General features: G+C 46.4%; 1 protein-coding gene across 1 annotated transcript in view; it reads right to left on the bottom strand.

The window, feature by feature from the left end:
- The window catches only part of OTOF (otoferlin), a 226,274-nt gene that overhangs the window by 147,035 nt on the left and 65,313 nt on the right, over window positions 1-13,926 (bottom strand). Inside the window, exon 4 of the mRNA XM_079968476.1 lies at window positions 1,498-1,597. Within this exon, the coding sequence (XP_079824602.1) occupies window positions 1,498-1,597 (100 nt within the window). The remainder of the gene's footprint in view (window positions 1-1,497; window positions 1,598-13,926) is intronic.

Here is a 13,926-nt window from a genome sequence, read left to right as displayed (position 1 = left end):
ATTTGTGCTTGGTTCTCCAGTTGTACAGCTAGGGAGAAGAAGGTGCTCCAGAAGGTCATAACCACAGCCCAAAGGATTATTGGTCATCCTCTCCCATCTTTGGAAGAACTGTACGGTTCCCGTTGTCTTAGGAAAGCAAACAACATCCTGCAGGATGCATCTCACCCGGGATACAGTCTGTTTGCACTACTGCCTTCTGGCAGGAGATATAGAAACATCAAGTCAAGGACAAATAGACTGAAAAATAGTTTCTATCCAAGAGCTGTGGCCTTTTTGAATGCTGTAACTCGATAGTGTGACCTGGGAGTTTGATGGGTGTGGGTGTGGGTGTGGCTGGAATGTGGTTTGTTTGGTTGTTGTTGCTGTTTTGCTTTTGTTGTTTTTTTAAGGGATGACATCCAATTTCGTTGCACTGTGCAATGTTGCACTTGTGTAATGACAATAAAGAATCTATCTATCTATCTATCTATCAGTCATTAAAAACTTCCCTAAAGAGGACTGCCTTCAGATGTCTTCTAAACGTCAGATACAGTGGACGCTCGGGTTGCGAACGTGATCCGTGCAAGATGCGCGTTCGCAACCTGCAGCGGTGCATCTGTGCATGTGCGGGTTGTGATTCGGTTCTTCTGCGCATGCGTGAAGTGCGATTTAGCGCTCATGCGCATGCACGACCCCCGAAACCCGGAAGTAACCCGTTCTGTTATTTCCGGGTTTCGGCGGGTCTGTAACCCGAAAAAACTCAACCTGGTATGACTGTAGTTGTTTATTTCTTTGACATCTGATGGTGGCGCCACCACCAAGAAGGCCCTCTATCACAAAGTTCCTCCTAATGTTTAGTCAAAATTTCATTCCTTGGAATTTGAATCCATTGGTTCGGCTACTATATTTGTGCAGCTGGGGCAACCCAGTCAGATGGGTGGGGTACAATTATTATTAATTATCATCATCATCATTATCTAAGTGCACAACCCCACATTTGTCCCTGTTGAAATTCAATAGGGTCTTCTGAGAGTGTCTCCAGTGGTGGGTTTGAGATTTGCCATTGTCCCCCCATCCAAGGTAAAGGTAAAGGGAACCCTGACCATTAGGTCCAATCACGGACGGCTCTGGGGTTGCGGTGCTCATCTCACTTTATTGGCCGAGGGAGCCGGATTACAGCTTCCGGGTCATGTGGCCAGCATGACTAAGCCGCTTCTGGTGAACCAGAGCAGTGCACGGAAATGCCGTTTACCTTCCTGCCGGAGCGGTACCTATTTATCTACTTGCACTTTGACGTGCTTTCAAACTGCTAGGTTGGCAGGAGCAGGGACCGAGCAACGGGAGCTCACCCCGTCGCGGGGATTTGAACCGCCGACCTTCTGATGGGCAAGTCCTAGGCTCTGTGGTTTAACCCACAGTGCCACCCGCGTCCCCCACCCACCCACCCAAAGCACCTTCAATTTTCGGACACATCCTGAGGGTCCCAGGTCACTTCATGCATCACTTGACCACATTTACCCGGATGGAAGCGTTGTTATCATCGATCAAGGTATCCGTCACCTCCAGCTGCCCTTCCTCCACCACCTTCTGCAAGACCATCTGGAACGTCCCGATGAGCCTAGGAAGGAAGAAGGAAAGGCTGTGAGGGACTTGGACACCCACACATTCCCCTTCTGATGGGGTGGGCCAGACAGACCTCAGTGTTGGTTATTGCAGATTAGTTGCACTGCAGAAGGCGTTCTGGGGAGACCACACATTCAACAAACGCAAAATAACTTTCGCTAGGTTTTAATAAGTAGTGATGTATGGAAGTGAGAGCTGGACCATAAAGAAGGCTGATCGCCAAAGAATGGATGCTTTTGAATTCTGGTGCTGGAGGAGACTCTTGAGAGTCCCATGGACTGCAAGAAGATCCAACCTCTCCATTTGGAAGGAAATCAGCCCTGAGTGCTCACTGGAAGGACAGATCCTGAAGCTGTGGCTCCAAGACTTTGGCCACCACCTTGGCCACAGCTTCAGGGTCTGTCCTTCCAGTGAGCACTCAGGGCTGATTTCCTTCAGAATGGAGAGGTCTGATCTTCTTGCAGTCCATGGGACTCTCAAGACTCTCCTCCAGCACCAGAATTCAAAAGCATCCATTCTTCGGCGATCTGCCTTCTTTATGGTCCAGCTCTCACTTCCATACATCACCACTGGGAAAACCAGAGCTTGAACTATACGGACTTTTGTCGGCAATGTGATGTCTCTGCTTTTTAAGGTGCTGTCTTAAAAAATTACAGCATATCAATAAGCATGAGAGGGTACTGAGAGAGCTGCTCTTTATATACCACACCCAACAGCTTAATTACCACAACTTAACAGCACCTGCTATACTGCTTCACAGCTGTAAAACTAGGTCACATTACTTGCTCTGGCCTTTAAAGAAATACACATCTTGTGGAACAATAATGAACCTTCAAATCTAAAGAGACCTTTCAACACTCAGAACTCCCAAGACCTAGGAAGAAAGCAAAACCGTTCTCCGAGAAAAGATCAAGGCAAAAAATATCAGCACACAGGTAGCCAATGTAAGAACATAAGAAGAACTGGCTAGATCAGACCAATGGCTCATCTGGACCAGCATCCCGTCCAACCAAATGACCCAATGGGAAACCCGGAAGCAGGACTTGAACACAAGAGCAGCTCTCCCCCCCAGCAATTGGTCTTCAGAAACAGTGCTGTCAGAAGTGTGGGATAACCAGCCTCATATAAGCAACAGGCTTAAGGCTAATTAATGCTTGAAGGGGTTAATACCATAGAGTAAGCTGTCCTGCCAGGCTTAGCCTAGGTCACTTCCTCTCCACCTCAACCCCATGGCTCTCACAAGCCACTCTTGTCTTCCTGCACCAATAATTTAGGAACTTTCACCACTATGGAACTAAGTTTTACTGCCTGTGCAACCTTTCCAACTGGTGTAAGGAAAAGCACATGAATCTGACCTTTGGAACATTTGTAAGTAAATCATTTTCAAGAAGAAGAAGCAGAATTTTAAAATGTTTTACTTACTAAACATGTGGTATCTCCTAAGCTGAGGGAAGAGGGAAGTTTTGGAACCCATAATGGCATATTCTAAAAGTCTTACAGTCTATATTTCACAATAAGAAGATAAGAGCCTTGTGGGATCAGGCCAATGGCTCAGCTAGGCCAGCATCCTGTTCTCACAGTGGCTAACTAGATGCCCCAATGAGAAACCCACAAGCAGGATTCGAACACAAGAGAAGGACTTCCCCCCTCCTGTGGTTCCCAGAAACTGATATTCAGGGGTATCGCTGCCTCCAACTGCAGAGGCAGAGCATAGCTATCCTGGCTACTAGCCATCAATAGCCCTCTCCTCCTCCATGAATTGATCTAATCCTCTTTTAAAGCCACCCAGGTTGGTGTCCGTCACTGCCTCCTGTGGCAGGGAGTTCCATAGTTTATGTGTTGCGTACCATGGTATTTACCTTAGAAGAACTGCACTTGTACTCCCTGCATCATTGCAGGGAAAACATGCAGGTGAAGCAGTTGGTGACCTGATGACCTCACACCCCAAGGGCTGCAGTTTGCATTTCTTAGTGCAGAAAGTATTGATCTGATGTGTAGAGATCTTTCCTATTCTAATTTATTCAAGAGGGTTCTGGAAGCTTCTGTGCGTGAAAGAAACAAGCAGCAGGTTCCTGATGTTTGGATTATTCCTTCCGAGAAGATGAGTACAGTGGAACCTCAGGTTGCGAACGTGATCGGTGCGGGAGGCACGTTCACAACCCGCAGAGCTGCGTCTGTGCACGTGTGTGATGCAATTTGGCGCTTCTATGCATGCGCAGAGCACGATTTAGTGGTTCTGCGCATGCACGAGCGCCAAAACCTGGAAGTAACCCAGTCCGGTTCAGCGCATCCGTAACCCAAAAACGCACAACCGGCAGCATTCACAACCCAAAGTATGATTGTACAGCTGCCTTAAACTGGTCCTGTTATCTCTTCTGTCAAGGTCATGCTGACCATAAAAGTAGGGCCAGAAGGAGCCCGGGTTTCACTTTCTATCTCTTTTCCTTCTGGTGTGGTGTTCTGTATATGGTGTTAAGGTTTAGACCTGTTACAAGTTATTTTAAGTTTAAATTAAATCACCTTAACTGGATTTCTTATGGACTGTGCCAATCCTGAATGTATTGGATTTGTGACCATTGTGCTCATTTGCTTTCAGTTGGAGTAAAGCTCTGCTGGATGAAATATTCATTGCCTCTGGTCTATTTTGGGGGGATCCAGCAACATGTTTAAGTTTTACTCTGCTAACTATACATTGGAATCTAAAGGTAAAGGACCCCTGGACGGTTACGTCCCGTCAAAGGCGACTATGGGGTTGCGGTGCTCATCTCACTTTCAGGCCGAGGGAGCCGACGTCTGTCCACAGACAGCTTTCCGGGCCATGTGGCCAGGAGGACTAAACCGCTTCTGATGCACGGAGGACCGTGACAAGCGCCAGAGCACATGGAAATGCCATTTATCTTCCCTATTTATCTACTTGCACTGGCATGCTTTCAAACTGCTAGGTTGGCAGGAGCTGGGACAGAGCAATAGGAGCTCACCCTGCTGCACAGATTCGAACCACCGACCTTCTGATCGGCAAACCCTAGGCTCAGTAGTTTAGACTACAGCGCCACCCGCGTCCCTGTGTTGGCGATTCCCAGGCAGGTGTATACACCATACTCTCTTCTCCTCAGGTCCATGAGGCTGAAAAAGAGCACCCAGGAGCCTTCAAAGAGCTGTTCCACACTGCAAATTAGAAAATCAATGGCATTTGGATTAGATGAACCTAAGTTTACGCAGTCGGGCAAGATACAACACCTCTGGGCAACCTCAGTCTTTGGCTGTGATGAGGGAGAAGCAATACCTACTTTACCAGTAGAGATGTTCTAGTTAGATATAAGCAGTGGTTCAACATGTCTGCAAAGAGAATATGAGGACATAAGGTGCTGGATCAGGCCCAAAGGATCCCATCTAGTCCAGCATCCTGTTCTTACACTGGCCACCCCAGACGCCCAGCCCCAATGGCCTTCATTTGCAAATGGATCATTGAGGTTTCTCCTCCTCCTTCTTCTTCCTCTTCTTCTTCTTCTTCTTCATCTTCTTCTTCAGCATCATCATCATCATCTTCTTCTTCTTCTTCTTCTTCTTCTTCTTCTTCTTCTTCCTCTTCTTCTTCATCTTCTTCTTCAACATCATCATCTTCTTCTTCTTCCTCTTCTTCTTCTTCTTCTTCTTCTTCTTCTTCTTCTTCTTCAACATCATCATCTTATTCTTCCTCCTCCTCCTCCTCTTCTTCTTCTTCCTCTTCTTCATCATCACCATCTTCTTCTTCTTCAACATCATCATCTTCCTCTTCTTCTTCTTCTTCTTCTTCTTCTTCTTCTTCGATTACTCGTAGCCCAGTAAGATTATTTTCCATAAACACGGTTTTAACAATGAGTCCGTAAGTGACTGTGGAGGCCAATTCTGGATCCACACGTCCTTCCACAGTGGGGACATTGTGTTGGAATATCTTCCCTTCGGCTGTGGCCCTACACAGTTGTCAAATAAGTTGGAGTTCCTGTTATTAAATATACCAAGAAAAAAGCACACCAAGAACTCAGGCCAATGTAAGTTTCAATAGTGGGAGTGGCCCCTACTCACAAGTCGATAGTCAATAGTAACAAAAACTAATCCATTAAAAAGTATGTATTCTGACAAGAATTACAAACTCAAGTAGAGATGACAAACTCTAACAGAGATTACAAACTCAAAGTCATAAAGATACGTATAACACAATAATTCATTACAAGGATTTTCTCTTTTTCACTCGACAATAATGTTGATCCTTATAATTTATCAGCTTGCAGATGGAGACTCAGTTTCAATCACTGAGCAGAAGTCAGAAGTCAATTATGGATCAAAAACCAGGACAGGGCCCTGTTTCGAGGTATTCACCTTCATCAGCTGGAAGTATCAAATATTACATGAAAATACATCTAGATTCTAAATTATCATAAATTATAAAACAATCATAAATTATAAAACAGTATTATATACCATTTGGTTCCTTACCTAATTTTTAAAGGGTTTAGTTTTGGTTGCTATTGACGCCTGCTTTTTGGGAGAAAAGCAATGACAAACCTAGACAGCATCTTAAAAAGTAGAGACATCACCTTGCCAACAAAGGTCCGTATAGTTAAAGCTCTGGTTTTCCCAGTAGTGATGTAGGGAAGTGAGAGCTGGACCATAAAGAAGGCTGATCGCCAAAGAATGGATGCTTTTGAATTATGGTGCTGGAGGAGACTCTTAAGAGTCCCATGGACTGCAAGAAGATCAGACCTCTCCATTCTGAAGGAAATCAGCCCTGAGTGCTCACTGGAAGGACAGATCCTGAAGCTGAGGCTCCAAGACTTTGGCCACCTCATGAGAAGAGAAGACTCCCTGGAAAAGACCCTGATGTTGGGAAAGATGGAGGGCACAAGGAGAAGGGGACAACAGAGGACAAGATGGTGGGACAGTGGTCTCGAAGCTACCAGCATGAGTCTGACCAAACTGTGGGAGGCAGTGGAAGACAGGAGTGCCTGGCGTGCTCTGGTCCGTGGAGTCACAAAGAGGCGGACACGACTAAATGACTCAACAACAACAACAACTATTGACTATCAACTTGTGAGTAGGGACCACTCCCACTACTGAAAACTTACATTGGCCCACATAGTTGTCAGCAATATCAAGGAAGGATACCTGACATTTTCATGTCCATTCTCTCTGTACTCGTTCCTGCTTCATGCTAAATCATCTTTTTTTTCTAACTTAATGGAACTTCAGATGTTTTCCTTCCTCCCATAAATATCTGATCCTTTTTAAAATTTAAAAGCATGCAGTTCGCCTTCGCTCCAAATTATCCCCTCTGCGCAGTGCGATCTCTCTGGGTTTCTTAGACATGGTTTTCCTTCCGAAAGGAAAAAGAAAGCTAAAGGGGTGAGTGCATATTAATATTTTAAGAACAACACTGAAGAGCCTGCGTTTTCCTGCTCCTAGTTAAATGTAGGGCAGAAAGGCAGCCCTGAGAGGGGAGTCTTTGAAAAAGCAATGGCAGTAAGGAGCAATGGGTGGAAGTACTGTTTTGGGAGGGACAGGGGGTGGGCGGGGGTGGGGGACTCCCTGGTCCTGAATGGGGCAACTGTGCCCCTGAAGGACCAGGTGCGCAGCCTGGGAGTCATTTTGGACTCACAGCTGTCCATGGAGGTGCGGGTCAATTCTGGGTCCAGGGCAGCTGTCTCCCAGCTCCATCTGGTACGCAGGATGACACCCTATCTGCCCACAGACTGCCTCACCAGAGTGGTGCATGCTCTGGTTATCTCCCGCTTGGACTACTGCAGTGTGCTCTATGTGGGGCTACCTTTGAAGGTGACCTGGAAACTGCAATTAATCCAGATTGCGGCAGCTAGACTGGTGACTGGGAGCGGCTGCCAAGACCATATAACACCGGTCCTGAAAGACCTACATTGGCTCCCAGTACGTTTCCAAGCACAATTCAAACTGTTGGTGTTGACCTTTAAAGCCCTAAACAGCCTCGGTCCTGTATACCTGAAGGAGCGTCTCCACCCCAGACACCGGGGTCCAGCTCCGAGGACCTTCTGGTTGTTTCCTACCTGCAAGAAGTGAAGCTACAAGGAACCAGGCAGAGGGCCTTCTCAGTGGTGGCGCCCGCCCTGTGGAATGCCCTTCCTTCAGATGTCAAGAAAATAAACAACTGACTTTTAGAAGACATCTGAAGGCAGCCCTGTCTAGGGAAGTTTTTAATGTTTTATTGTGCTTTTAATTCTGTTGGGAGCCGCCCAGAGTGACTGGGGAAACCCAGCCAGATGGGCGGGGTATAAATAAATTATTATTATTATTATTGAATTGCAGCTGGAAATTCAGCATTGCACCCGTCAATTTCGAAAGGCCCCTTTAGAAGGCCAGGAGAGACAAGGAGAGAGAACAGAAGCAGCGGCTCGTGGATCAGGCCAGTGGTCCATCATGTCCAGTTCTGAGCAATGCAAAGCCAGTGCCTCTTCAGAGAAACCCGGAAGCAGGATTCAAGCACAACAGCTGGTGCTTTCAGAAGGTGTTTGGGCAGACGATGAACAGTTAAGGTGACATATATTTGCCAACAACAACAACAACAACAACAATAATAAATCATTATTTATACCCTGCCAATCTGGCTGGGTTTCCCCAGCCACTCTGGGCGGCTTTCAACAAAATATTAGAATACAATAGTCTATTAAACATTAAAAGCTTCCCTAAAGAGGGCTGCCTTCAGATGTCTTCTAAAAGTCAGGTAGTAGTTCTTCTCTTTGACATCTGGTGGGAGGGCGTTCCACAGGGCGGGCGCCGCCACCGAGAAGGCCCTCTGCCTGGTTCCCTGTAACTTGGCTTATCACAGTGAAGGAACCACCAGATTGCCCTCAGAGCTGGACCTCAGTGTCCAGGCAGAAAAATTGGGGTTGTGTTTGTTGTTGTTTAGTCGTGTCCGACTCTTCGTGGCCCCCTGGACCAGAGCATGCCAGGCACTCCTGTCTTCCACTGCCTCCCGCAGTTTGGTCAAACTCATGTTTGTAGCTTCGAGAACACTGTCCCACCATCTCGTCCTCTGTCATCCCTTTTTCCTTGTGCCCTCCATCTTTCCCAGCATCAGGGTCTTTTCCAGGGAGTCTTCTCTTCTCATGAGGTGGCCAAAGTCTTGGAGCCTCAGCTTCGGGATCTGTCCTTCCAGTGAGCACTCAGGGCTGATTTCCTTCAGAATGGAGAGGTTTGATCTTCTTGCAGTCCATGGGACTCTCAAGAGTCTCCTCCAGCACCAGAATTTAAAAGCATCCATTCTTCGGCGATCAGCCTTCTTGATGGTCCAACTCTCACTTCCATACATCACTCCTGGGAAAACCAGAGCTTTAACTATACCGCAGACTCTTTAGATGCAGTCCTGCATTCCTGAATAAACTACAGTTCGCTGGACAAGTAGCATTCGTTGTTCTTGCTGACGGCGCAAGTGGTGCCAACAATTCAAACACAAAGCACTAGGCAGCCAGAGGCTCTCCTGGTTTTCCCCTCGCCTGAATCTCTGCCTCCTTGCCAGCAAAGGTTAGCAAAGATTTACAGTTCCATTTTGCTGGGAATGCTGGCGGCATTTGAAGTCTCGCTCCTGAACCAAGGGGGCGAGTGAATGTACGGCTTTCATTAACCTCACTTTCCAGGTACACGCTAAGGAAGCGTCTGAGAACAGGGAGCTCTCCATCATTAAATGCTGTTTGTGGTTAACAAGCAAAATAATCACAGGTCTGGCTTGGGAAAGGGGGAAATCAATGCTTGAAGGCGTAATAGCGTTAAAGAGTGAGGCAGGTCAGAGCATCCATCCTTCCTGCTTGAAAAAGAAATTAAAACATGCAGAAATTGCATTTCCACAACTGCTAATCTGAGCCATGACAGAGCGCCTTCTTGAACCTTGTTTTAAACGGTCTTTTCAAAATTAGATCTCCAAGCTGCCTGGTGGAACTTTCTGCCCACATTTTTTAAAAAAATTAATACCTTTCTTTGCAACCATCTTCAACTGATTCTGTTATTCCTGTACTTCCCAATTAATTTGGAGTCTACAAAGAAAATGGCAATCTTCATTAGCCGCGGGCGTTTTTCACGCATTCTCGTTTCTATTTGGCACTTCACACTTTTTTTTTTATTCGCTTTTGCAGTGCGAAAAACATATTCCTTCTGGCAGGATTGCTGTGCAAGATTCATAGATCCCACAAAAAAATGGACTTGAGGAGGATAATGAGGCACATAAATGCTGCAGAATGTCCTCGGCATTCTTCTCTGGGAGAATTTCCTGTCAAGCGATTCTTAAAAGGCAGACGTCTGAAGAGGCCTCCTGAGATTTTCTGTAGCAACCTGTAATGCTGTTCAGTCTGGCACATGGGAGCAGAGGTACTTGGAGTGAATTTCTTCAGGCAGCAGCAGCTGGAAAGCCACTCAGGTGGTGATTTTTGTGGACCTCCCAGGAATCCGAATGGCCGTGCAGGTAGAGCACTGAGTCATCCCCCAGAAATCCGGTCTTTATTATTTGTCTTCTATCACAGTGTGTAATGGTTCTAAGGGGGTTGCTTGTGCGTAAGTTGCCGCCACTCCTGGCTAGGTTGCCTGGTTGAACCCTTTCTGTCTGGACAGCCCTTCACTGCGTGGCTGTCTCAGTCTCTGGCAGAATCTGTCAGTGGGCATTTCTTAAACTTCTTCCAGCAAAGAAGTTCTTTGACGCCAAGTCTCCTACTCTCCCTGCGCGGAAGTCTTCTGCGCAGGGAGGGTGTGGGCAGCGGAGTACCCGTGCTCTCCCCACTGGTCTCCGGTGAAGAGTCCTGGAGCCTTCTCTCCGATTCCCCCATCTGCCCCCCTTCTCTCCTGGTGTTACGCTGATTTCCTTCCCCAGCAGATGGGCTGCCTCTCTCCCTGCTGGGACCCTCTCCGGCATCGCTCTGGAGCCTTCCCTCCGCCTCTGGCTCTGATGGCAGTTCCCTGACACAGTGTTATGGTTTTATTTTTATTTTTGTTTAGGGAAACAGGTGGAATTTGATTGAGTTTCTATTTAAAGATGAACCGACCTAGTTTGAACTTCCCAAAAATGAATTGCAAACTCCAGAGCAAGAAATATCACGCTTCTGCCAATTTTGCAATGCAGTACCTGTGTCACATGCACTAGTGAAAAGTGTGCAAGAAAAATTGACTGGCAAGCGGAGATGACAGAATATATGGAACTTTCGAAAATGACTGAGTGAACAAGAGGAAACTCAAACCAGAAAGTGAGTAAAGATTGGACAATATTTAAGTTTATCTTAAAAAGTACTGTGACAATGCACATCTCCTGACAGATTTAGACTGAATCTCTGAATCTTGATATGTAACTGGGGGGGGGAAACAAAAAAAACAAGGAAGTGTGTATAGACCAACAATGAGGTGAATTGGAAGTCAAAAGTGTGTGTGATGTTGAATGATATGTTGTTAGTTAATGTCAAGTTGTTATGTGGGTATGGTGATGGTTTGTTCATGTTTTTTATGTTTTATGTAAATTGTTTTGCAATAAAGGAAATAATAATAATAATAATAAAGCGTGAATGAAAACGACTCGTACCAAGTGCAAATTGATATGTTCCTGCGCTGGTATTGCTTGGCCACAGTAGTTCAGGGGTTGGTTAATTCAAGACTGCATAATTGCAACTTGCCCTATGTGGGGTTTCCCTTGAGCTTGATCTGGAAGCTATGTTTAGTACAAATTGCTGCCAGGAGCAAGAGTGCATCAGCTAATAACATCTGTGCTCAGAGATCTGCACTGGCCGCCAATTTGCTAGGTTGACGTGTTACTATTAAGCAACTTGGGACCAGTTTACCTACGAGATATTCTGACCCAATACATGCCCACTTGACTGCTCCAATCTGCAGAACCAGCGCTGCCACATAATACTCGTTCCACATTTGCAAAAAAGGGGGTGATCTTTGGAACTCCCTGCCTATTGAGATCAGGAAGGCACTTTCTCTGCACTCTTTCCTGCATTTGTTGTAGTTGTTTAGTCGTTTAGTCGTGTCTGCCTCTTTGTGAGCCCCTGGACCAGAGCACGCCAGGCACTCCTGTCTTCCACTGCCTCCCGCAGTTTGATCAAACTCATGCTGGTAGCTTCGAGAACACTATCCAACCATCTCGTCCTCTGTCGTCCCCTTCTCCTTGCACCCTCCATCTTTCCCAACATCAGGGTCTTTTCCAGGGAGTCTTCTCTTCTCCAGAGGTGGCCAAAGTCTTGGAGCATCAGCTTCAGGATCTGTCCTTCCAGTGAGCACTCAGGGCTGATTTCCTTCAGAATGGAGAGGTTTGATCTTCTTGCAGTCCATGGGACTCTCAAGAGTCTCCTCCAGCACCAGAATTCAAAAGCATCCATTCTTCGGCGATCAGCCTTCTTTATGGTTCAGCTCTCACTTCCATACATCACTACTGGGAAAACCATAGCTTGAACTATACGGACCTTTGTCAGCAAGGTCCTTCGCAGTGGAATTTGCTGCCAAGGAGTGTGGTGGAGTCTCCTTCTTTGGAGGTCTTTAAGCAGAGGCTTGACAACCATATGTCAGGAGTGCTTTGATGGTGTTTCCTGCTTGGCAGGGGGTTGGACTCAATGGCCCTTGTGGTCTCTTCCAACTCTAGGATTCTATGATTCTATGATTTATCCACTACCATCATAGGTGACACTTGGCTCTCTGAACTTTCTTCCACGCGATCTGACATTTGACTCTCATATTAGGTTCCTGCTAACAAAGCAGCATTGATCAGGAACCCCCTGGGTCTCTAAAGGCCCTGAGGAGGGAATTTTACACAAAGGAGGTGCATTCTGCTGAGATTTTGTTTCTGGGACAAAAGGACCAGGCAATGGCTTTGTTTTCGTGCCACACTGCTGCAGCGCTCAAAGGAGAATGAATCCAACCTCTTTGTTGCTTCGGGTAACAGGATTAGAACTTTCTGCCTTCCCTCACTCCTGGTTAATGGTGGATGAGGGGCTTGGTGTGCAGAGATCCCACCAACTGTAGCATTAGCCGTTTACCTCTTCCCCAGATGCACTCTTTTGGGATGCTGATTTTCTACAATCAAGTGGAATAAGCATGAAAAGTAATCCCTGGGTCTGGAAAACATCAAGGTTTCTCCCACCAGATATGGGAGGCACAAACGCTTTTGCAATGACCGGGGGCACAAACATTTGGGTGGGCAAGGTTGACATCCAAGCAGTCTAGCATATTGTTCTCACAGTGGCAAACCAGATGCCCCAATCTTCTTCTTTCTTCTTCTTTGGCAATCCCTGGTAGCCAAGTAAGATTGTCTTTCATGAGCATGGTTTTCACAGTGGGTCCGTAAGTGATTGTGGAGGCCAATTCTGGATCCACACGTCCTTCCACAGTGGGGACATGGGTTTCCGGGCAGGAGTTGATCACAGTGAGTGTTTGCCAAGCGTGCCTTCCTCTTAGCACATTTCTCCCTTGCGTCCTGAGTTCGAGTGTCTTCAAAGCCCATGACACCTTTGGTAGAGGCTGTTCTCCAATTGGAGCGTTCGCAGGCAAGTGTTTCCCATTTGTTGGCGTTTATACTACATATTTTCAGATCTGCCTTGAAACAGTCTTTAAACCTCTTTTGTTGACCACCATAAATTACACTTTCCATTTGACCAGCCCAACGAAGTTGATGTTGAAGAATCGTTGCTTCAACACTGGTGATCTTTGCTTCTTCCAGTACACTGGTATTAGTTCACCTGTCTTCCCAAGTGATGTGTAAAAATTTCCAGAGACACCATTGATGGAATCTATCAAGGAGTTGGAGATGGCGTTTATAAGTGGTCCATGTTTCACAAGCATACTGTAAGGTTGGTAGTACAATAGCTTTGCAATCAAGCATTTTGGTTTCCCTGCGAGTGTCCTCAAACACTCTGCACTTCAACTGGAAGAAAGTCGCACTCGCAGCGCTCAGGCGATGCTGGATTTCGGCATCAATTTCGGCCCTTGTGGAAAGATAACTGCCCAGGTAGGAGAAGTGATTGACATTTTCCAACGTTACACCATCAAGTTGGATTTGACATCCAAGCAGTCTAGCGCATTGTTCTCACAGTGGCGAACTAGATGCCCCAATAGAAAACTCGGAAACAGGATTTGAGCCCAAAAGGAACACTCTCGCCTCCTGTGGTTTCCATAAGAACATAGGAACAGCCCCGCTGGATCAGGCCAATGGCCCATCTAGTCCAGCATCCTGTTCTCGCTCTCACTTTCTTTTTTCTTCCTGGATTCTTCTTTTATACATATATACTAGTAAAAGCTCTGGTTTTCCCAGTAGTGATGTTTGGAAGTGAGAGCTGGACCATAAAGAAGGCT

This window comes from Podarcis cretensis (genome assembly GCF_951804945.1).
Source record: "Podarcis cretensis genome assembly, chromosome: 3".
Lineage (NCBI taxonomy): Eukaryota > Metazoa > Chordata > Lepidosauria > Squamata > Lacertidae > Podarcis > Podarcis cretensis.
The sequence above is the reverse complement of the archived record's forward strand: the minus strand, read 5'-3'. Positions and strand labels throughout refer to the sequence as shown.